The 25,915-nt window shown below is 38.6% G+C and overlaps 1 protein-coding gene across 1 annotated transcript in view; it reads left to right on the top strand.

Moving 5' to 3' along the window:
- Nucleotides 1-25,915, top strand: part of PHLPP1 (PH domain and leucine rich repeat protein phosphatase 1) — a 213,391-nt gene that overhangs the window by 147,181 nt on the left and 40,295 nt on the right. Inside the window, exons 5-10 of the mRNA XM_029222396.1 lie at nucleotides 8,265-8,411; nucleotides 9,019-9,249; nucleotides 15,063-15,265; nucleotides 16,544-16,604; nucleotides 19,188-19,283; nucleotides 23,527-23,682. Coding sequence (XP_029078229.1) covers nucleotides 8,265-8,411; nucleotides 9,019-9,249; nucleotides 15,063-15,265; nucleotides 16,544-16,604; nucleotides 19,188-19,283; nucleotides 23,527-23,682 — 894 coding nt within the window. The remainder of the gene's footprint in view (nucleotides 1-8,264; nucleotides 8,412-9,018; nucleotides 9,250-15,062; nucleotides 15,266-16,543; nucleotides 16,605-19,187; nucleotides 19,284-23,526; nucleotides 23,683-25,915) is intronic.

Here is a 25,915-nt window from a genome sequence, read left to right as displayed (position 1 = left end):
ACATTTGCGTCACTTTGGGTTAGGGTAAGAGGACCTTCTCAAGCAAGGTGAAAAACAGACTCCATACAGGAAAAAATGTCCACATTTGAGCAAATAAAAATTAAAATTAGTGTGTGGCTAAAGTCAGCATTAGCAAAGCGGGAAAAATGAAACCATAGGCTAGAGTGTCCTGTGACACACGTGCGTCATATGACACCAAGAGGCACATAGTTTTCAGGGAGCTCCTACAAATTGATAAGTAAAAGGTGAGCAACCCAGGAGAAACATGGGCAAAGAACATGACTGTGTATTTCAAAGAAGATGAACTTCACAACAAGATAAACTTCATTGAGAAATAGCAATTGAAATGACCTGATACAACTTTTTGCCCATCAGATTAGCAATAATGCAAAGGATGCTAACGTTAAATGGTAGTGAAGGTAGCATGGAAAGAAACCCTCTCCTGTGTGGCCAACTGGGAGTATGAATTTCTACAACTTTTTGGTAATTTTGCCGTATGGATTAAAAGAATATATATAGGGGTGGGAGATGCAAACTATTAGATGTAAGATAGGGTCAAGGATGTATTGTACAACATGGGGAATATAGCCAATCTTCTGTAATAACTGTAAATGGAAAGTAACCTTTAAATGTTATATAAAATATAAGAAAGGTTAAAAAAATTTAATTGTACAAACTCTCAGACCCACAGTTATACTTTTAGAAATACAGGTTCACAATCCGTTATCCGAAATCCTTGAGCCCATTTGTGTTTCAGATTTCAGAGATTTTCAGGTTATTAAAGATAATACGGTGCATATACTATATATTGTATAACACCTCCCTCAAGGTTTGGGACAGCACCCCATAAGCAAACACGTTTATATTTCTAAAGGGAACAGATGAATATTCACATCAGTTTAGATCATTTTTGGCACCACATGAATCAAAGAAAAACTTCTGAATTTTTAGAGCTTGTTGGGTTTCAAAAATGTGGATGGCATTGGGCACCCATAAATACTGCAAAATAAAATCATTGATGCACAAACAAATAGGCTGAATTATTTCTATCAGCAAAGGACTGGAAGCATTCCGTGTCGATCAGCAGAGGGATGGAATAAATGGTGGCACATTTGTACTCTGTGTATTATGCAGCTGTCAAAAGAGTGAGTTAGATTTTAACATACTGACGCAGAAAGATGATTTGTTTGTATTAGATGAGAAAACAAGTTGTAGAAGAGAAGCGTGTGGTACAGTCCCACTCAAAAAAGAGGGAGGGAGGTTATCACCCACTTACGCATGTATGTGTTTTACAAGGAAGAAAAGCTTTGGAAGGATATATACCAAACTCTAGACACTGGTTATCTCAGGAGGATGAGATTTGGAAGGAAGTAGGAGACTGTTAACATTTTGTTTACATGCTTCTGGAGTTTGACTTGTTAAAAAGAGCATGTATTAATTTGGTCACCAAATAAAAGCAATTTTTCTCTGAAAAGCAAATACAGTTTGTATTACAGAGCACTGAGAGTTGGCATCTCTCCACTAAGGTGCAGCTCTCCAGACCATGAGGGAACCTGCTTTTCATAATTAATAATTAATGGAAGGCAGAGGGCTAAGCCTGGAGCTAGGCTTACAGCTCCAGTCCTCAAGCAGGGCCTTCATTACTTAGTACCGAAGCCTAATGATTTCCAACATGTATTAGCCTGTCCCCCCACGGGAAAAAAACAAGTTAAACTTAGACTGTTACTATGATACGGAAATCCAGTCACCCAGGGAGTCTTTTTTTAACTGACCCACTTGTGGGGAATAATAACTCCAGAAAGTAATATTGATTTTTCTTTGACTCTGTTGAGTAAGACAAATGTGGTTTCCGCTTCATGAGTGTAGTGTGTGACACTCATTGTAAGCACATTTAGAATATGTTTAAAAATAGAACTACTTCTACCATACTGTCATTTTATTTTACAGTCAAGTTTTCCTAGTACTGTACCCTTAGTTCCTGGAAGGAAAATTACTAAAGATTTAGATGGATCTAAAGCTAATTAGTATTATGTCTCCAAATAGTTATCATGCTGTTTATTTGGTTTTATTTCCTAAATCTATACAGGCTATGTAGCCCTTACCTTTAACTCAGATGCAGAAAGAACCTTGTACATAAATTTTTGAGTGTGGATAGACTGAATGGATAAATGCTGAGAAAGGAGAAAAGATTAAGCACATCAGTGATCATAATAAAACATGCCCAGGACAGGGCGGTATATGAAACTTGACAGCATTTGTGTGTTTGTTTTTCTCAACTGTGATATCTTATGTGGATGGCATTGGGCACCCATAAATACTGCAAACTAAAATCATTGGGAGCAAGTGCTCCTTAGAAAATAAAGAGAGGCCATTTGCTAAATGTGATACTATGCCATGTAACTTCATTTAGAGAACTAAGATTACTGTTAGACTGGATGAATGTTAACTTGATTTCTTTTCCCTACTCCGAGCTCTATATAAAACAAACGAACATGAGTTAATATCTCTTTCCTTAAAGCATTCTGCTTGCTGTGGAAAGTGAAGTCAGTCTTTTCAGGTTGTTGGGTAGTTTGGGAGCATGGGCTGTGCTTGAATTTGTTTGAAGGTAAATGTACATAGTGTTCAAAATATTAATTATCCTCCAGGGCCGATAATGCCACCCTCTATAAAGGGAAATGAGGTTGAAAAAGGAGCGCTTTCCACACACTACTCTGAGGCAGTTCTTTGACCTGTGACTTAGAATTGTTAGTAAGTGATATCTGTTTACATTTAACTCTTTAATAAGATGTAATAAAAGAAGGGCGGGAGAGATGAGAAGTAGTACTGATGTTGAAAGGCAGTAGATTCAAGCTGTATGTGATAGTCACACCATTTCTCTGAGCCTAGTTTCTTTGTCTATGACCCTGGGAAATGAAAGGCCCCGTCTGTTCTCACTTTTGATAGCCCTGAGAAATAAGGAAGGCATATCTACTTTAAGTAGCTTTCTTTAGCCTTGGCACTGTGTGTGTGTGTGCGTGTGTGTGTGTACGTATAACAGATGTTTTTAAACAACAAACCACGCAGTTTCTTGTCCTTTTAGTTTCTACAGTATCAAAAAGAATCCTTTCTTGTTGTTGATAAACTCATAACTGTAATTATTACAATCGTCATTAAAATAATTTTTATTAGTCTTAAATTTTGTGATGCTCTGATCATCCTCTACTTCCTATATTGAACAGCTCTGAGGGGATATCTGCAGCCTGATTGAATATAATGTAACTTCATTTCAGGGATTTAATTTTAAGGTTTAAGAACTGTAATATTAGTTTCAAAAATAAAATTATTTAAAATATTTCACCAAATATGCATTTTTTCCAAAGCCAGCCAAGTTTTATTTTAGAATCTGAGCCTGTGCACATTTGATAACTTATCTGTCTCACCTGTTAGCATGACAGAGCTAAAAGTCTTTAATTTTGTAGGAGACATAGAGATTTCTGGTCTTTTCTTCCGTAACAGTGTGCTGTCACCTTGCTCTCTCCTCTGCATTCTTTTAAAATGAAGGTAAAGGGAGGAAAGGTCACCCACTCCCCACTTTGATCTCTTATCTCTCTCTTAAACATTGCCTTCAGGTATCTGTTTCACCCATTTGAAGACCAGAGGGAAGTGGATTCTAGGTGGACTTTTATTTTTCTAAGAAGGGGTTTTTGAATTGGCAGATGCCTATAATCTGACTGCTTTCTACATAAATAAAGAAAAAGTGGACCTCTAAGAAGGCTAAGGGTTAGAGTTCCCAAAACAGATGAGTTTTACTGTGTTCTGATCAAGAACTTGAGTTCTCAGAAACAATCCATGCTTTGTTTGCTAAACAAGTCTACTGAACATCGTGTTCTTTTCTGGGAAGAATTTGGGGGATGGGCTGTGCAGGGCAGGCTACGAAGGAGGTGGAGAGGGAACGAGAGAAACTTAGGACACTTATAAATCAGAATCAGCCCTTAAAATGTATAGGTCTAAGGCAAGAGTATAAATGGAGGCCCCAGCCCACATATCTAAATGTTTAATTTATAATTAAGCTAACAAACTGTTAAATAAAACACATTCTCGCCTCCTACCTTCACAAATATAGTTTTATGATGACCTCTAGATTCAAATTTATTGAATTCTATCTATATAATCCTCAGACCCCTTGGGATTCTGCACTGGATATGGCTGTGTATAGGGGAACTGGCTCAGTGGCCCAAATGTCATCTTTATCCATCTCCGACTCTATCCCTCATCCTGCAGGACACACAGCCCACGTGTCCAAGCTCTGTCCACTCCTAGGGCCTATGGGTGCACATACTCATGGGCGGATGGGCCCAGGGAAGAGGCCCACACAAGCACTGAAAACAGATAGGTGTCATTTGGGTAAGGAATTCCAGGATCCTGCTTATTGTTAGTATGGAGAGAATGCTTCTCTAATGGAAATATAATGTGAACCACATAAGTAATCTCCAATTTTCTGGTAGCCACATTGAGGAAGAGGAAGAAGAAACAGGTGAAATTAATGTTAATAATATAGCTTATTTAATTCAATGTATCAAAATTATCAGTTCTAAAAAATTATTAATAGAGTTTACATTCTTTTTTTTTTTTTTTGCGGTACGCGGGCCTCTCACTGCTGTGGCCTCTCCCGTTGCACAGGCTCCGGGCATGCAGGCTCAGCGGCCATGGCTCACGGGCCCAGCCGCTCCGCGGCATGTGGGATCTTCCCGGACCGGAGCACGAACCCGTGTCCCCTGCATCGGCAGGCGGACTCTCAACCACTGCGCCACCAGGGAAGCCCGAGTTTACATTCTTTTTTGTACTAAGTCTTTGAAATCCAGTGTGTATTTTATAATTAGAGAATATGTCAGTTTTGACTAGCCCCATTTCAGATGCTCAGGAGCCACCTGGGTCTCGTGGTATTTGTACCAAACAGTACAGCTCTAGGCCAAGGGAGCCCAAACTCCTTGTTCTGTAGGGGCACTTGGCCTGTACTTAACTATTTTTTTTCTCTTCCATTCAAGTTTGTCACCTGCCTTTTACTCATTCAACTCACTGCTGCTTGCCTTTCTTCTCAGGAATGGTATGGTCCTAATAAATTTGTTTGCATAGATGAATATACCTTTTATCCCCCTGTTATTGACAAATACTTTTCCAAAAGCCAATGCTTCCACTTTCCATCTTGAGTCATTACTGGAATTGTAATCCTTCTGTTCTCCACTTTCTGAAGTCTTTGTGCTATATTGTTTTGGATAATGTCTAGGGTCTTTTTCCTTCCTAGAGGAACTTTTATTTAAAAAGTTCAGTTTAATTGCATGCATATTTTAAAACTGTGGCCAGTTCTACCAAATGAGGATACAAATCTAGAAGGTAGGGAACTGTTTTTGTTTGGACTAGAACTTTTATCTATTTCAGGATACAGTTTCCAGAATTAGAAGAAAAAAAAGCATCTAGTTAAATTTGAATTGCAGAAAAAAAAAGAATATATATTTTTTAGCATAAGTATGTCTCATGCAACATTTGAGACATACTAAAAAGTTATTTGTTGTTTATTTGAAATACAAATTTAACTGGATGTCCTGTATTTTATCTGGCAACCCTATTTCAAGACTGTTTTACTGTCTCAAAAATTGGGGACCCTAAGCAGCTTTTATTTCTGTGGGTTTAACTGTTGATATTTACTGTGTTAGAAATTTAAACTGAGAAATATTTACATATATAGTAATTCATTTAGAAAAATAATAAACCCCATTCTTGTTAACATATGTATTTTTTATGAAAAATAACTACCTTCTATAACAAGAAAAAATAGGGAGAAGAATGTTATTATTTTATATTGTTGCAACTCTTTTAACGCCTGGCTGAAGTAGAAGATGTTGGATTCTCAAGTCTCCTTCTGTTTCTAATCAGGTGTGCTCTCACAAAGACATGTACCATCTGGAAATCTCCACTGGACACTTGGGAGAAAATGAGAGTGGCAAAAGTCAAATGACATCTTAGTATTGTTATGAAAATAGTTTTGACCTTGAGAATCTCCTGAAAGGATCTCAAGGACCTCTTCCATGGTCCCCCAACCATGCTTTGAGAACACCCTGGGCTAGGAATAATAGACCCTCTAATTCTAGCTTGTGTGTTAGATAGATCACAGATAATCAGAATATAGGATAAACATTCTTTGTTTTAAGTAGGACTAATGAGTCAAATCATAAAATACAAAACAAATTTTAAAATGATTATTCACGTTTAGCAGTAATTCTTAAGTTTTGTTTTGTTTTTTACTTTACAATTACTCTGTCGGCTGCTCTCGCTTTCTGAGATGGCCCACAGTCTGTCTGTGGAGTGTGTTTCTCTTGAAATAAATCCACTTCTTACCTATCAACTTTGTCTCTCACTGAATTGTTTCTGCGATGAGACATCAAGAACCTGGGCTTCATTAAGTCCTGAAACCAGATACTGAAACCCCCGCCAGGTGGGAGAAGTTAACTCTGCTGCCGCAACAGGCAGACCACGGACTGGCTGGAACCAGAAGGTTGATGATGCTGACTCCCACTTACCTCACCACCAACCAGTCAGAAGAAGGTCCATGAGCTGATCACACCCTCCTCTTTGAACCATTACTATAAAACTCCTCACTAACCCCTGCAGGTTGGGACACTCAGTTTTGAAAGCATTAGCCCTCTGTGGCTCCCTTTGCCTGGCAAAGCAATAAAACTATTCTTTTCAATTTCACCCCCACCAAAAATAAATAAATAAAATAAAATTACTCTGTCAAGAAAATAGCTATCAATCTGTCAGATAGGTACATTGTCAGCTTTCTATTTAGAATAAAATTTACGTAGCCATTTAGAACAAAGCTTTACATTTTTTATTATAAAATTCAATAAAGAGGTCACATGACAGTTTCTTTAAAATGCTGATTGGATTGAATTGCGTTTATTTTTAAGATGTGCCTGTTCTAGGCATAGTACACATTGCCTAGTATTTAGGCTTGGCCAGTTTATAAAATAATTAGCATAATGCAATAACTAATCTGATTCTCATCTCAAATAGAAAACGTTCTCGAGGTTGGCAGTGGGCCAAATGTGAGAGTACACAGAGAAGTGCCCTCAAACTTAGAGGTGACTTTTTTTTTTTTTTTTGCGGTATGCGGGCCTCTCACTGTTGCGGCCTCTCCCGTTGCGGGGCACAGGCTCTGGACGCGCAGGCTCAGCGGCCATGGCTCACGGGCCCAGCCACTCTGCGGCATGTGGGATCTTCCCGGACCGGGGCACGAACCCATGTCCCCTGCATCGGCAGGCGGACTCTCAACCACTGTGCCACCAGGGAAGCCCTAGAGGTGACTTCTTGTATTGCTTTAATTGCTTGGACAACTGAGAAAATGAAAGAGCCATTAACAAAAATAGAGCAGGAGGAAGTGCAGGTCTGGGATAAAGATGGTATGTTCGGTTTTGGACTGGAAATGTTGTAGTGTGGGTCAACAGAGAGGAGATGCTGTGTGATAGGGTTAGAGAGAGTTGTCCACAGGGTAGTAAAATGCTTTCCAAGGGAGACAATGTAAAGAGAGAAGAAACAAAGAGCACATCTGTGAGGAGTACCTAACTGTGGGGTAGGAAAGAGGAGATGGGGAAGAAAAAAGAAGAAAAGGAGGAAAGGTTGGAGAGAGCTAGGAAGAGGCTAGGTGAGGAAAGTGTCCTTAGAGTGAGATGAGAAGAGCTCTTCGTGGAAGGGTGTGTGGTTAGCAGGATGGAGACTGAGGAATGGTCATTGGTTCTTCAGTTTGGAACTGCAAAACTGGTACCCTTAGAGAGAGTGTAGTTTTGATTAATTGTGAAGTTTTTGTTATTTCAGGTTTGGATTGGAGAGCAGGGAAGCAGAAAAGTTTTTGACTTGTCTGGGGTAACAGAAATCCTAAAGAGCTACATCAGTGTTCTTTTCCTTCCTCTCTGTTGTCATTCACACGGGTGTTAATTAAGCTAGCCAAGGTGAAGCTAAAAAACTCACTCCAGCAAACTCACCGCCTCAAATATTCAACCTTATTTTAGAGTGACGTTTGTTCTTAAATATAATCTTTATATTTTAGGTAAAACGCTGGCCTTAGAGTCTGAAGATGTGCACTCCAGCTCTGCTGCTTGCTTACCCTCTGAGGGCTCCTTTTTCTGCTCAGCTGAATTAGAGTTGGACTAGATTATCTCTAAGGCTATGCCAAAATCATGTGATGTTATGCATCTATGATATTTGTCTTTTCTTTCCTTTTATTATAATAGGTTCAGCAAGTTGAAGAGTCTTAACCTTTCCAATAATCATTTAGGGGACTTCCCATTAGCAGTCTGCAATATTCCAACCCTGGCCGAGCTGAATGTGTCCTGCAATGCCCTCCGAGCAGTCCCGGCAGCCGTCGGAGATATGCACAAGTATGTACTTCAAACCCTGCTGCAAAGTATCTCTCAGAAACCCTCAGAAAGCTGCATCAGGGTCGCAGCACATGAGATTAGTTAACTTGTTATGTTGGTCATATGTTGGTCCCAAATCAAGAGATCATGCTCTTGTGTAGAGTTCATTTGTTAGCTTCTTTCAGATTCTTGTAAAAAATTAAAATATCCTTGTTTAGAACGAAGACCCCTACAGGTGAATGTGTCTAAATATGGGAGGAGGGGTTACTTTCTCATTTCCTGAGTTATGTTGAATTCTAAGACCTAGAAGTTAATTTTTTAGAATAACAATGAAAGATGGGTATTTGGGCTGATTCACACTGCAGTCAGCTTGTGTTGTTCTCATTTATCCCTATCCAAGTTGGGAAAATTGGTCATAATTTTCGTTTTCAGTAAAAGATTAAGATGTTTATCTCTGATCATTTCTCTCTGGTGTATTATTGCCTCAGGCCCTGTCCTTAGCATTTTGCAAAGAATAGTATATTTTCTTTTTCTGGTAATATGATCTATACTTATGGAACTCGTATGTTAATAATAAAGATGTAAAATTTATACACTCTCTTTCTAATTCTTATGTTTTCTTTAATAGCTTACAGACATTTTTGTTGGATGGAAACTTTCTCCAGACCCTTCCTGCTGCGTTGGAGAACATGCATCAGCTTAGTTATCTTGGTCTTTCTTTCAATGAATTCACTGACATTCCAGAGGTATTGGAGAAACTGACTGCTATGGAGAAGCTGTGCATGTCTGGAAACTGTATGGAGACTCTTAGGCTACAGGCTTTAAGGAAAATGCCTCACATTAAACATGTGGATCTAAGGTAACCATTTTAAAGAAATATATCCCATTTGAGTGGTTGGCTAATATTTGGGGGGTAGCTTATAGCCCTTTTGGTGGCATTCTTCTGTCGAGGCAAGCAGGCTGGTTAGTTACAGTAAGGGCCCGCTTTGCTATTTTTGCCCAGAGGGAAGTATAATGATTGGTAGTAGGGTTTGCTCATGCCTGAAACTTGTTAAAAAATTTTTTTCTCACTGATGAGTGACCACCTATCTTGAAGGTCTTAGTTGGTTTTGCAAGTTTGAGCCCAGTTTTAATTAGTGTGAATCAGTAGGCCCATCGAGTCAGAGAGAGCTGTTTATGGTCAATGAAAACCGTATCAAGAGCCAAGTGTATATTTTTCTCTCTTATTCCTACTTTTCTGTGGCTTGAGGCTAGTTGACACCATGGAGCATCTCTCCTTAATTTTTTTTCCCTTCCTTGGCTTCCTTAATATAATATATTCATTAAATTAAATTTATTACTGATTGAATTTACTTATTTTAATTTCCTCTCTCTCTCTTTATCCAGATGGGTCTGCCCTTAGTTTACAGTTCTTTACAAAAATGTAAAACTCATAATCTCTTGGTAGGCCCAAGTTTGGCCAGAACCTCCACTCTCACCCCTTGCAAGAACAAGGGAACCTGCATTTTGAATCTGATCACACTAAACTCCAGCTGAAGACACTAACACAATCCTTGCTACATCACAGATGCCCAGTCATCATCCCTTCGTGTGTAAACTTCAGTTTTACTTTCTAATGCACAAAGAACCAATACACAAGGAGGAAGCCATTCTAAATTTCTCTTTTTTTAAGGAAAAACAAGAGCCTGTCACTGGGCTTGAGTTCCTGCAAAGCAACATATTAGGTTTAGGCCTTAATATTAACTTGCCCAATTTGATACTTTTTCAGCCAAACTAACTTTCCCATTAACCAGGGAGTGACGACCACATTAAATCTTGGGCGAGATATTTAATGTCTCTGTGCAGCTGTGTCCTCATCTCTAGATTACAGTTAATAACAGAATCTAACTCATAGAGTTTTGGAAGGAATGGAGTAAATGCCTCACTCTCCCAGCACATGTTACATATTGTTGTTATTACCTGCTGAGATCTCGTACTCATGAACCCTGCTCAGCTGTCAGTCTTGGCATCTTTTCACCTCTTTGTTTGATGGTTCTTTCCTTGTTTTACTACCCACTTTCCTCTCTGGTGATAACCCCAGACCCTCACTCAGGCCTGTTCATCAGTATAAAGTAGCATCACCTTTTGCTCCCCTTTCATCTCCATTCTTATGGTTTGGCCGTGGGGAACCCATTCTTTCCAATCCCACAAAGAGTTGATTTGCTTTACCTTTCCTCAGACTAAAGGAATCAAGCCTGCGCACCTGGGGAAGTGTTAGCAATTTGCAGACCTAGAATTCTTAGTTCAGGGAGTTCAAATGGTAATAATTTATCTGACTTTGAGAACTTTTTGGAGTGTGACAGGATAGGGAACTGAACACTTTGTCTTGTTAACTTTCTTTCTAAATTGTTAACGTTATTTGCTTCTGAGTCACTTGGGTTTAGAAAACCTTCATATTCAAGAATTTGAGCCCTTTTTAAATTCAGCCACCCAGAGGTATAACAATGGTCGTTTTGACCTCAGGTAGCAAGCATGAGGGGATTTATAAGTTACCTGGTATGGATAAGAAAGCATCATTTTTCTTGATCTGAATTAGCTTACAAATGAGATCAATCTAATATGTTTGGAAGTAACTTCGTATTAAGAGCTTCGTAAATTCTTCAGATTTCTAGTTCTAATTGGGTCTTTTTTAGATGAGATTAGTTACAGGATATTTAAATACCAGAATAGACTTTTGTACATGTAAATGTTGAATGATCATGAGTAGGTAACTGCTTCCCTTCAGACCACTGAGCTGAGGGGGCAGAAATCGGGTCAGATTTGCTTATAATTCTGCCTTAATATTTTAAACTGAAGCTAGTAGAATGATTTAAGGGGAGTTTCACTTAGTTTCTGTAAGCAGAGGGCTAATTTTATTGATTGAATTTTTATTTCTTCAGATGGAAATATTACATCAGATTAAAAGTAGTCATTTTTCTTTTAATCTTATTCTTTTTCTCATATTCACGTTTTTGAGTCTGATATTATTTCTTCTATGGCATCATTAATAATTTCTCCTCTTCTCTGTCCAAAATGTGGATATTACATCTTTCTCCTTGATCACCTCTCTTTCTTTCTGTTTTGTGCCTTGGTGGTTGGTTCCCTGTACTCACAGGACTTCACCATTTACCTTTCATCTCCATGGTAAATATTCCTCAGTTTTTCTCTAACTCTTATTTCTCTTCTTGGGATTAATTCCACTTCAGCTGCCTGCAGGATAATTTCACCTTGCTTTCTCCTATTGACACACTCACCCAAATGACATGTGAAACAGAGTTTAATTTCTTTCTATTCAACTAGTTCTTTCCCCTGGATTCCTAATTTTGCTGATAGCCACACTGCTCCATTGGTTATCCAGACACAAAATTGTTGACTCTTATTTTCTAGTCTGCCACCAGATCCCGTCAGTCCTCGGGCGCTAGTTTGACTCCTTGCCCCTTCCTTTGCCTTCTCGCTGCTGCTGTTGTCTCCTAGCTGAGCTGTCTGCTGCCATTGTGCAGCCTCTCAAGCAAGCACAGCCTTGCTCAGAGCCTTCAGTTCTCTAGTTCAAGATATTCAAGCTCTCGCATCTGGTTTCAACCCACTAGCCTGTGAATCCCTTGAGGATGAGGTGCTAGCTCAGAACTGCTCAAAGTGTGGTCCTCCAGCCTGTGCTAGCAAACCGACTATTTGCTCCTTTTCTACAATGAGATATGTGTAGAAATTGAGACTTAATATCTTAGAAACACACAGCGACTTGACATTGCCACAATATACAAGTAGACTCATATAAGCAGACTCACCTCATTGTACAGGGAGTAGACTAGTTTAGGTGTTGGTGAACTTGCAGTGGTGAGCTGCTTGTGCGGTGAGCTGTGTCCTGGTATGTGCATATGACTACACATCTGTGATGGATTAGAAGTTTAGAAAATAGGTCCTCGGGCTTCCCTGGTGGCGCAGTGGTTGAGAATCTGCCTGCCAATGCAGGGGACACGGGTTCGAGCCCTGGTCTGGGAGGATCCCACATGCCGCGGAGTGACTGGGCCCGTGAGCCACAACTACTGAGCCTGCGCATCTGGAGCCTGTGCTCCACAACAAGAGAGGCCGCGATAGTGAGAGGCCCGCGCACCGCAATGAAGACTGGCCCCCACTTGCCGCAACTAGAGAAAGCCCTCGCACAGAAACGAAGACCCAACACAGCCATAAATAAATAAATAAATAAAATTTTAAAAAAAGAAAAGAAAATAGGTCCTTCACCCGAGATAACTTGAGAAGCACTGATCTTATTTATGTATCCTTGAGTTCCCAGTGTTAGCGCTTAGTAGGCACAGTACTTGATAAATATTAATTGACTAACCCACCTTTGTAGCCATATTCTCTCTCCTCTCACATAGCCTGCACTCCTGAGGGACCCCTACACCCATGCATGAAACTCACCTTGTGCTCTTCTCTTCAGTCCGAAGGCCATTCAGCAACTCCTCATGGACGCCTTTCTTTTCCCATTTGCATCTGTTGAATTCCTCCTGCCCTTGGGATTCAGATGAGATGGTTTCTCTTGCATAGCATCTTTTTTGACCATTCTCTGTATTTTACGTCATTTATGACATTTATCACATACTTGTATCTTTATACTTCGTATTTTAAAGCATATCAGGCTCCTCACTAAATTACTAAATCTGTTGACAAGCACCTTACTTTATTCATCTCTTATTGACACAAAGCCATAGGTTATCGTCGTCATCATCATCACCATGGCTTTTCCTTGTTCGCAAAGCACCAGCACATACGTTCATTTGATTTTCTCAACTGCCTTGTAGGACAAGGAAGGTGTCATCCCCATTTTACGGGTTAAAATTAGACTTAACGGAGACTTTGGTGACTTGCTCAAGGTCACATATGCAAAGTGTTGAGCAGCAAACTGGAACTAGAACATTTTCATACTGCCAATCAACACATAGTAAATGCTCAGTTAGTACTGATGAAATAAATAAAATGCCTGTGTTAACTGAGGAGATTATTGGAAGAAAATTTTTACCACATCTTGCCTCTTTGAAAGGTCACCCTAAGTAGTTGTATTATTTTGTGAGCCTGAAAACTTTTGATATTTGCATCCTGATAAGACTTGGCAATTTAAAGTGAATAGTGGGACTAACCTCCCTGTTTATAGATTTTCTTTTGTCTCCTCATTAAACCAGCCCTTTAATTACGTTAATGTTAATACAGTGGAGGGGGGTGCAGCGAGGAGATGATAGTGAAGGTAATTTAAAGTGTAGATTAGGGAGAACCTGGGACATTTTTTCAATTCCTGCAGTCTCTTATATCCAAAATTAGATTTGGGTTTTTTTTTCTTTTTATTCTGTGTACATATTCTAGTAATCTAGTGAGCATTTGGAGATAGGCAAATTGCTGGGTTGAGGCCAGTTTTTTAATCTTATAACCTGGAATAGAAAAGAAAAGGAGCAAAAAAAAAAAAAAAAAGAATCATCTTGGGGACATTTGAAGAGGCAATATGCTCTTCTTGCAGGTTGACAAGTCCTAGCTCTTTGCTGTCTTGTCACTCATCCTTGTGTTTCAGTGGCTTTATGATATTGCTATTAAAATTTTAGTTACCCTCATTTTATTTTATTTTCTCAAAGGGCAGAAAAATCACTGCAGAGAAGACTTGCCTTGTTTCTAAGCTCCTGCCTTTGTATTAATACTCTTCTAACCAAGTGCGTGATATCAGCGCTCTGTTGGCTTTGTAATGAGAAGCAGGAGGTTCTCTTGTTTGTTGGTTTGTAAAGGAGTTGGGCGTAGCCTAGCAAGCTAGGAATTGAGATTTTCATCTGTTTTTCTCTACTTTGAAGCTAGATGTGTTTTTGTTATATTGATTGCTAGTCCCCATTACTACTTACATACCTTCTTGGCAGCTCATTCATGGCAACTTTAGTCTATTAGCTAACTACTTCTTATGACTGAGGCTCTGCCAGTTTTTCCCTGTGCCCTGAACTTGTTGATCCCCATTATTGTCCTTTGTTTTATGACTTCTCAGTGAATCCTACATGTCAACTTTCAGTATTTTCTGCACTTTGCTCTTTCAAGTAGTATTTTAAAATTGGAGATAGTTTTGGTAATTAATCTTTGGTCCAGAACCAACTGAAAATTCAGATATATTTGCACACCTGTCTCTGGTGTATATTTGGCTCCCATTCATTATTTTTTTCCAAGTTCACCGATTAATTCTGTCCTTTATGGCGCCGCTCATCTACCTGCTTACTCATCCTCTCTCTTTCCTTAAATATCCATGTAGTTGTAATGTGCTTAATGGGTTATTCTGGGTTTTGTTACTCGTGTTCTTTCAACCAGATTCTTTGGAAATAAACATTCAAATGATTTTTTTCTCTGTTTAAATTAACTAAGGTAAAATCAATATGCATATTTCTCTTCCAGCCTTAATGATCTAAATTGTGTTTCAGATTATATTGTCAAGGTTAAGACCTCATGGAATTGTAGCTAGAAATAGCCAGAGAATCTGGCTAGTTAAGGAAAGTCAGATACTGAGGTTAAAGAAATCATGGAGGACTGTGACAGAGTGAGACTTGAATCCTTCTTGTTAGTCACCATATGAGGGTGTGGCTGTTTATTTATAACATTGCAGTTAATTATAGTGTCTATTTATGTCCTTTTCCTCTCAAGACTGAACCTAATTAGGAAGCTAATAGCAGATGAAGTGGACTTTCTCCCTCACGTCACTCAGCTTGATCTGCGCGACAATAAGCTTCGTGATCTAGATGCTATGGTTTTCAACAACATTGAAGTTTTACACTGTGAAAGGAATCAACTGGTGACATTAAACATCTGTGGCTATTTCCTAAAAGCACTGTATACCTCTTCTAATGGTATGTAACAAAGACCACATCAGACTTTCTCTTTTATTTATTTATTTTTGGCTGCGTTGGGTCTTCATTGCTGCGTGCAGGCTCTCTCTAGTTGCAGCGAGCAGGGGCTGCTCTTTGTTGCGGTGTGCGGGCTTCTCATTGCAGTGGCTTCTCTTGTTGCGGAGCACGGGCTCTAGGCGCGCGGGCTCAGTAATTGTGGCTCGCGGGCTCTAGAGCGCAGGCTCAGTAGTTGTGGCTCACGGGCCTAGCTGCTACACGGCATGTGGGGTCTTCCCGGACCAGGGCTCGAACCCGTGTCCCCTGCATTGGCAGACGGATTCTTAACCACTGCGCCACCAGGGAAGTCCCCAGAGTTTCTCTTTGGGTTCCAAGAATTTACTCAGTGCCATCTTCTCTGCCTCACTTTGATTTTTCTTTCCTCATTTAGGAAAATAAGTTTTTCCAATTTTGCTAAGATAAAAATCATAAAAGAAGAATCCTGGTTTGGTATTTAAAGGAATCAAAAAGGAAGATTTTAAAGTTCCTAATTTTTTTTTCTCATATTGTGATACTTAGATAGGTTACTCCCACTTGTGATTTGGCTCTTCTCCTTGAAGGGCAGACGGGGGAAGGTGGTGGGTGATTGGGCTCCCTTGTTAAGATAGTAAATCTGGAGAATGAAAGTGAAAGGGAGGTCTGTTATGACTCCATTCAGGGTCTCAGATTTCCTGCTCCACCAACCAAGGAGCTCACCTTAAGAGACACCCAAATTACATACCCACAGGGATACCACAAAGCAAGAGTCTTACTCATTTAATAAGGTCTCCTCCTTAGAATTTGGAAATCATGGCAGTTCTAAAACAGAAAAGGTCGTATGGGCATATGTTTGCTGAAGTGAAGATTTCCATTCCCTCCCATCAGACAACTGAATGGAAACAAGTATTTACTACTACGTGCTGAACAAATATTTGTCCAGCTGAATGTTTAAAAAAAATGGTATTCATACAGTTAATCTTCCAGATAAAATTTAGCATGCATAACGAGAGGAGTGCCACAGTAAGTGGATAAGAAAGACGTAGGAAAGTAGAATGAGTGATTTATTTCAGTCTCTGAATGAGATCTTGTGATTAAATTAGAAGTTCTTTGTACTTTCCTGTAGTTTCAAAGTTAAACAAATGGATGTATTGTATTTCCTAACCTAAATAAACCATGGAGAATAAAGCACAGGAATGATATTCTACATATAAAAAGAGTCTCTGTGTCACTTGAATGGTAATGTTTTTGTTTTCTGCTTCCTAGAACTTGTCCAACTTGACGTTTACCCAGTTCCGAATTATCTGTCCTACATGGATGTTTCAAGGTAAGAAGGCAAGTCCTAGAGCACTCTGGGGTCTGCTTGAAAATTATTCACATGATTCTGTCTCAACTTCGGCATAAGAACTTTTTCTGTATCTTGAAGGTATTCACTAGTGTTGAATACTTATCCTCTGAAAAATGCATGCAACTAGCTGTCAGTTAAAATATGTACTTCATTTGTATACTATAGTTTACACCAGAAGAATCAAGATGTTGATGTGGACACCGGTTTGAATGCCAGGTTTATGCTTGAAAGATTAGTCAGTTGAGGGTTGTATGGCTGGAAGGTCCAGTACTTCTTTAATTATATTAACCATATCTTCATGTCTTTCTCTGAAATGTTGTTAATTTCATTAAAAATAGATGTTGTGCTATATAGCTCTTTGATTTTTTGCCTCCGTTTTGTACATACATCGTCTTACTAAGAACTCTTAAAAAGTGCTGGCTGAGACTGCCAAAGTAAGACTTCCATACAGCCTGCTCACTTTTCTCAGCTCATTTGTGAACACCTTTTATACAAATTCACTACTACAGTGTGTCATGTGTACTCTGGTTCCCACAAATATTGTAGTAGACTTTTTCCTGAAGGCCCAAAGCATGTATTTGCACAAATTAGTCTTTCATAATCTCAACACACTAAATTAAAACTCACTTTTAACTTAATTCCAAAGGTAACAACCAAGACTTTTCTGAATGACCACAGTACGTGGGAGCATGTGGCCCTGTCAACGTGACAACTGTTAACTCATGTCAGTGTGTAAAATCTGATACAACTGATATGTGATTTGTCAGGTGCAGAATTTGCCTTTAGTCATGAAAGTGCACAAACCTAGATATTTTAATAATATTCTCAATCATAATTATGTCAGAATGTGTCAGAATTTAGCTGATGTGAGAATGATTACAATTAGTTTTATTAGAAATTTATAATTATAAAATCCTTTATGAGTAGTGCTTCATACATTTCCTACTAAATTCATGTCAGACAGTTTTGTTTAATGAATTTTAAGTCAGACATTACCTAAGTTCTTTCTTTTTTTTCTGTCAGCCTTGAATATTATTATCTTCAGCATTTAAATAAGAGTACAGGAGTGGGGTTTACATACATGGGTGCATATAAATATCTTGAACAGATTTATTCCAGAGAATTGGCCATAGAGTGAGTCTATTTTTCTTTTATTTATAGTATATAATTGGCAAATGGTTCCCATTGAAACCCCTAAGTGAGACTGAATTGGAGACTCTTATGTCATGCTGGTCCCTGAATTCTGCACTTAAATGCTATTCATCTTGTTTTTAACTCGCATGTCCAGCATCTTTACTGTAATGTGCTCTGCCTAATCCACCTCCCAAACTGTAGGACATTCTCATAGAAAAACCTCTGCTTCCCCTCACATAGCTCTAGGTATTTCACCCTCTCTTGTGTATTTATGTTCTCTAAAGGAACTGAGCTGTTACTCATTATGGTGTTTGCTAGGTTCTTAGAGTTCCTCAAGTTCAAAGTTCTAGGTTATTTTATCACTTAAGAGGAATTTTATTGCTATATGGTGAGGTTGCTTATACTGAAGGGTACTTTCACTCACCTATCTTACTGAGATGTTTTAGGGATTAACTACTGTACAATAAAGTAATTAATTGTGTCAATCTGTAGAGCTTCAAAGCCAGAACCGTGTGTACCTATATAAACACTAAACAGAAAATAATGCCTTCTTTTCTATATTTTAGTTGAAAAGTTGATATAATAGCAAAAACTTTTACTCTAATATAATCCTTGTTCCAAGCATCATACTTTTCACAGACTTGTTCATCTGTTTTTAAAGGATTGTAGTCATAACATACATACCATGTTAGATTTTTGTGCCTAGTCATTTCACATATTTTAAAAAGGAGGTAAAAAGCTATGACTGTGACTAAGGATCCATCTGTGACTAAGGAGACATTCAAATATAGTAGATTTATCTAAGACGTGGTCAATTCATTTAACAATTTAAGTTACCATTGGTTTAGTTTACTTGTTTCTGGTAATTATAATTACTATCTAATGCCTAAGTAAATGTTTTCAGGTAATTAATTCTGAACTTAAGGGTCATTGCTGCCATTTCTTTCCATTTGTCTATGGCACTGCTCTCATGGTACCTTCTGGAGTTAGGAAAAATTTTCATGTTAAGGGTAAAAATGCAAATTGGAAAATAAAACTATTTTATACCATTTGACTATTTACCTTAACTGGAAGTGTGTGTACTTGTGTTTGTTTGTTTGTTTTCCAGTATGAGACATCTTCTCCCTAAGCTTACATGGGTTTATAGACGTTTGGGGATAGTAATTCCGGGAACCAGACTTTTTTTTAGGCTTTAGAGATGATGCAGATGATATGACTGTGTTCTTTGCTACTCTGTCTTTATTCCTCATTCCTTACCACAGCTCATCCTGCCTCAGATTGAAGTGAATACACATATCCTTTTGATTTATACTCACTGTAATTGGGTATTTCACTTGAAGTTTTATTGTGCTATATAATTATTTTGACTTTTGAACCATATTTTAAGCCAAATTCCAATCAAAAAGAATTGTATATTCTTATATTTAGGAACCGTTTAGAAAACGTGCCTGAGTGGGTGTGTGAAAGCCGAAAGCTAGAAGTTTTGGATATTGGCCATAATCAAATATGTGAACTTCCTGCACGGTGAGTATTACAGATTAAGTTAGAGAATCTCAAATTAGATGAGCAATGGAAAAAATTGCTGATTCAGTGTTTAATTTGTTATTATGAACCCCTGAAAGAGTTTGCTCCAAAAACTTATTTAGGGACTTCCCTGGCAGTCCAGTGGTTAAGAGTCTGCACTCCCAATGCAGGGAGCATGAGCTCAATCCTGGTTGGGGAACTAAGATCCCACATGCCACACCGCGTGGCCAAAAAACTAATAATAAAACCTTATTTCGTATTTTTACCTCTCTTGGTACCTTCGAGGCACAATCTTCTATCATGCAGTGGTGGGTAGACCAAGGCTTTGACTCCGAGCCAGGCTTCGCCAAGCCACGTGGCAGCTGATGCTTGGTGGAAGCTTTCAAATAGGCCAAAAGAAATGTGCAGAGACTCAGCAAACAGTATGATTTGTTCACCTCTGTAATCTTAATTCTTTCCGAATCTTTGCCTTCTGTCCATTGTCTTACATGTCTACCTTACCCACAAATAATGTTTGGTTTTATTTGAATGTAACCCTAAAAAAAAAAAAGATTATTAGATCATTAAATCAGAAAAAGCAGACTAGATTCTGTTTTTCTTGTGTGAAATTTGGAGTAGAAGGTCAGAGAACTTCTCTTTCCTTCTCTCTCTTAACGTGTTATTATTTTTATTTCATAATATTCACTTTAATGGCAAGATTGTAAAGCAACCACATGATGATATCTGGTATCCATAGATCGAGACAAATATCTTCAAGTTGGCTAATTGTGGCATAAACTATGATTGGACTGTTAGTGACTAGCCATGCAATTAATAACCAGAAGAGTTAGTCTATCCCACTGCTGTCCTGAAGAACTTTCTGTGATGATTGAAATGGTCTGTATCTGTGCTCTTCACTACAGTGTCCACTAGCCACATGTCCACTAGCCACATGTGACTGTTGAAATGTGGACAGTGTGACCAAGGAACTGAATATTAAATTTTATTTAATTTTAATTAATTTAAATTTAAATAGCCACTTGTGCCTAGTGTTTGCCAGGACTCAGGTCTAGGTATTTCCACTATTCTCAGCCAGTCACTGAACAGAGTAAGTCGTTTGTTTGTTTGTTTATTTGTTTATTTATTTATTTATCTTCTTTTTTTTTTTTTTTTTTTTTTTTTTTTTGCGGTACGTGGGCCTCTCACTGCTGTGGCCTCTCCCGTTGCGGAGCACAGGCTCCGGACGCGCAGGCTCAGCGGCCATGGCTCACGGGCCCAGCCGCTCCGCGGCATGTGGGATCTTCCCGGACCGGGGCACGAACCCGTGTCCCCTGCATCGGCAGGCGGACTCTCAACCACTGCGCCACCAGGGAAGCCCTATTTTTAACCATATATAGTAAAAAATATCAATGAAAAATTGTAGAAATATATCACTATTTTGGAGTAAACTTAGATACACGATCTCTAAAGGTTTATGATCGTATGTATTCCTCTGTTCTCTTGTAAAGGACAAGGATCATGAAATACACCTGCTTAGTAAGCCCAATAAATGTGTCAGAGTTCAGCTGTCCACTATGACAGCCAGTAGCCATTAGCTGAGGGGCTTTTGAGCACTTAAAACGTGACTAGTCCTAACTGAGAAGTGTTGAAGTATAAAATATACACTGGATGCAAAATATGTCAATAATATTGTATATTAATTACATGTTAAAATAGTATTTTGGATATATTGGGTCAAATAAAAAGTGTACCGTAAAAGCTAATTTACCTGTTTCTTTTCACTTTTTTAAATGTGACTACTAAAAAGTTTTAAATTACGTATGTGGCTTGCATGGTATTTCTGTTGGACAACATTGTGTTGGAGTCTAGCTCTTGTGGAAGAAATCGATTTACATTTTCAGTCCCTGGAAAGCTCAGTTGATTTTACTTTGTTTCTCAGCCATATGTTATACCTGTAAATTCAGTCCATTTGAAAATGCTTTTTGCTTTAGAGTTTTATGTTGAGTGAGCATTTAGGTGACCCAGTATAGCCCGTCACCATTATCAAAAGGACTTTGGTGATGTGCCCCGTGGACAGATGTGTGTGTGTGTGTGTGTGTGTGTGTGTGTGTGTGTGTGTGTGTGTGTGTGTGAAGGAGGGGGAGAGAGAGAAAGACCCTTTTAGAAGACAAACAGCAAAAAAGAAAACAGGCTACTACTACTAATGAGGAAAAATAATTTGTTAAAAAAAAATCTTGTACTGTTATCTTTCTGTCTGTTTTTCTCTTCCCTACTTTGGCCTCCCCAGTTTAACACATATAGCATGTTGGAGTCTAAGGCCTCTGTGTCACTGTACACTACAACAAAGATATTATATAAATAAACCAACAATTAAATAAATACAAGATAACTGATATCTTACCCAGTTTTCCCCAGAGTTAATTAATCTTTGATTTGCTCTGCATTAGTACAGGCTTTTTTGGGATCTAAACAAATGCTTATTCAAAGCAAATCCAAATGCTGTCTTGTCAAAAAATTTAAACAGTGTTTGTTTTTGTGTATGTCTGTGTTTTTAACACATGGGACAAAAACAATACATGTTTTCTCATTTATGGTGTTGTTTAGTTGCAAACTTTGTATCAGCCCTATCATTGATCTAATATCCAGGCCAAGACAGTGATTCGTTAGAAGTTGGTTTAACCTTCAAGCTTTGTTTGTCTAGGTGATGTGTGTGAAGGGTCTGAGAAAACAGAAATTCATGTTTAGCAGTGGAGCTGTACTGAAAGGAAAAGAAGCTATTTTAATTCATAGTATCCAAAAGAATTGAACAAATCCAGTTACTAACATTTATACTCATCCTACAGTTATCAAATCTCCTTTCTTATCTGGAAAAATGAAGATAAAGATTTTGTAACCTGTCTTTCAGTTATCTGTCTGTGTAAGGGTGAAGTGTGTGTGTGTGTGTGTGTGTGTGTGTGTGAGAGAGAGAGAAATAATCCCATTCTACTCTCTAAGAATTCTAATTTGTATACCAGGCCCAGCAAGACAGTAAAATTGGTGGACCAAATCCTGAATTATTAGGTTGAAGTGAGCGTTACAGAGACTGGGCCCTGTGATAGCTGTGACTGAATGACAGTCCTGGACAGATTGTCTTATTAATATCTAAACCTGCAAAGTCAGGTATATCTTTAATGGGGGCCCATGGTGTCACAGTGTTGAGACAGGTTGCTAGCATCTTTGTGAACAAAGAATCTAGTTTTGGTACTTAAAGTGAATAAAGTTACAGCTGTAATATAGAGTGATTTAAGAACTTTGGATGTCAGTGACGTCAGAATGGTGGGAAACAGGAGGTGGGTGAGGAAGCCTCATTGTTTGACAGCAGTGTAAATGAGTTCTCATTCCAATGTGATCCGGATGCAAATTATAACCTCATTTTCCCACAGTCCCCAGATTTCTATGTTTAACCCAGGACCTGCTTTATTCTCTACGAGGTCTTAGGTGATCATAAAGCAGATTTACATAAGATTAACACATATTCATCGTTTGTTGCAGTTTTGATAACCCATAGAAGAAAAACACAGTCAAGCTTCCCAATAGCTTGTTTGATGCTCAAAAGAAAATACTGCATTGAGTGAGTTATATTCTCTTTAGGAGGGAGAATATAATCCTACTTTGGTCTAGGATTAAACCAAAGAGAAAATAGAAATATACAGATTTAGGGAAGTGAGGAAAGAGAGAGATAATTATTGTGAAATGCAACTGAGGAAAATGTAACATTTTTTCAGTTGTCATTGGTAAAAGTTTAACTGGACAAAAGAATCCTTACCGAATGTTGACCTTATAAGTAAAAATTGCTCAACTGTATTTATTCAGATTCTATTGTGGGTAAAACCCCCAGCGTTCCAGGGTGATACCAGATGTAATCCCTGCCTGGGGAAGCCTACAGCCTTTCACAGTTTGCCTTGTGAGTCTAACAAGACTAGGCTGCTGCCTTTGGTGTCTTCTATGAAACTCGTTTTCTTTTTCACTAAGTAGAGCTGCTTTGTTAAATATTCCTTTTCATAGTTTTTCCCACCCTCTTTTTTTTTTTAAGTATGGAAAGTATTGAAGTATGAACAGCTCCAACTTTGAGCTTACGTTACAATGAATTTGCACTTGCTCTGAATGAATTTAGGTTTCTTAGAGAGATGATTTTAAGTCTTTTCCTACTCCTATTCATTTTGAAAACTTCATCCCAAATGAGCTCTCAGTAAGTTTCCTTCTGTCTTTGTCCTTGTTTGCACAGCTTATTTTGTAATAGTAGTCTCCGGAAACTCCTGGCGGGACACAACCAGCTGACAAGGCTTCCCGAAAGGCTAGAAAGAACCTCAGTGGAGGTCTTGGATGTGCAGCACAACCAGCTCCTGGAGCTGCCACCCAACCTTCTGATGAAGGCCGACAGGTAAAGCTGCTGGTTTGTTTTGGTTGTTCATCGACTTGTAAGACGCCCCCTAATTAGCATTCTTTTCTTAGGTGATCTCAGACCATTTAAAGTGGACTTTGTGACTGTCTATCTGTCCTAGATTTATGAAGAAAATGGTATTGCCAGCCACTTCTGTCACCATTTTGTAGGAAATAGAGGCAGGAATATCCTAGAGAGTCTTTCTTAATTTCTCTGCTTCTTTAATTTTGATTCCTTAAGTGGGTTGAGTTGTGCGTAAGCGTGAGCTGTGGAGGTGTCGGTATAAAAACAAGGGTGGGAAGTTTGCTGCCTGGTCAAAACTTGTGCAGCCCGCTCTAGGCTTAGTGTAATTACCTTAGGATTCTCTGTTCTTGCTTTCACATATTTATGACTTTGGGTGACAGAGATAGATTTTCCTAGAGTTTTACTTTTTTTTTTTTTTTTTTACCAATTGTCTTATCTTTACCACAGGTTTACCCTTGCATTTAAACTATTTTCTTTTTGAACGAAGAGAATTTTTCTAAATAACTTGTTTACTAAGTATTTAAAGAAATTGTTCCCATCCACAGTATAGGAGGGTTCCTTTCTAAGATGTTCAATAAATATTTGTTTAATGAAAGGTAAAAAATTTAAGGAATTTTAAATACTACCCTAGATCTTGGATTTGCATTTTTTTCTTTCTCTCCTTTTCCTTTTTCAAAAAAATCTTTTTATCAAGATGTAACTTACAGTCAAAAAGTGTACAACTCTTGAGCATACTGCTCAGTGAACTTCTACATACATATACCCCATAACCATCGCCCAGATCAAGATAGAGAACATGTCCAGCATTCCTTTCCTTTTCCTTTGTTTTCCTCATTTTAAAAAAAAATTTATTCTCTGTACTTAATGTAAGTTACAATGAATTCCTACTGGTATAATTATTGAGAAGTAATGGAATTGTGGAGAAATCGGATTGTTACATTGTAATTGACTGGTGCTAAGTCATTCCCCTGACAAAAAGAACAATATTTCAAGATAATTTAAAGAATTGTTCTTGCTTTTGCATTCATATCAAAGGACAATGTACAGCCTGTGGGTAGCTCTAGACCTGTTTCTTATTGTTATGAATACTGTAGGATTTGGTTTCTTCCCCTGCGGGAGAATGCTATGTTATGTTGTAGCCTTGTGTTTTCTTTCATAAGACTAACTAGGGAAAATTTGGGTGCAGTTTTATAATGAGAATCCACTTGTTCTCCTGGGGGATCTACACTGAATCGGTAGAAACCAAAAGGGAGACGGATTCGGGTTTTAGGAGTCTTTGAGTGAGATAAAACCATTTTTGAATCTGAGTCTTATAAGATCATGGCTAGTAGAGTAGGTAAATAGTGCTGGAACTCTCCAATAGATAATAATCATTCTTTATTCATTTCTGAGAATTTTATTTTAAAGGGGCACTTGAATATGTTTTTCATTCTCTAGAGGCATCCCTAAGCAGTCATTGAGTCTCCCTGGTGCCAGCCAAATCTGACAATGTGTGCCTGAGGTCGCTCACAGTGTGGTCCAGGAGACTGTGTGTTCATGTTCAGATGAGCAGTTGCGAGGGGGCAACTTTAACTTAGATTGTTCCACAGGCAATTCTGCTGACTCCCAGGGTCGAGAACCGCTGCATGGACTGTTGACTTTGTGGCCCTGCGCAGGTTTTCCCTTGTTGTCTATTCTGTACAGTCCCAAATGGAATCTGTATGTTGGAAAAGGGGTGATTGTATGAACTAGAATATTTCTGGTCATGCAGTATGGAAAATTTAGGACCTGAATTGAGCCACTGAAAGGGAACATTGCTATCAAGGAGAGCAGAATAAGCTGAGCCCACAGTGTAAGCTAAAGGCATTTAGGCAGAAATACCCTAGTCTGAATAAATGGGCCTATCCAGAGCCAGCTGCATTTTGGAAAATAGGGGCTGGTGCGGGGGAAGTAGGCAGCCTCTGTAGGTCTTGGAAGGAGGGCAGGCCGTGCCAGATGCCCTTCCAGCACAGGGAGTGCTGGAGTAAGGGGCTGAGTGAATTAGAAAGAGCAAGCATCCTGCTTTTATTTTATGAGAGAAAAGCAAATGACCAAAAGAGGCAGAAGTAAGAAACTTTTCCAAGAAAGCATATTCCAGTGCCTTTGTTTTCCAAGCAATGCAATAACCCCATCTCCAGCCTCGTGTAGCAACTGACCTTGTCATGACTCTGAGTCAGAAAGGTTAAGAGGT

The sequence above is a fragment of the Monodon monoceros genome, unplaced genomic scaffold, assembly GCF_005190385.1.
Source record: "Monodon monoceros isolate NGI ecotype Baffin Bay Population unplaced genomic scaffold, NGI_Narwhal_1 Super_Scaffold_1, whole genome shotgun sequence".
NCBI lineage: Eukaryota > Metazoa > Chordata > Mammalia > Artiodactyla > Monodontidae > Monodon > Monodon monoceros.
This window is presented reverse-complemented; position numbering and strand designations above follow the sequence as displayed.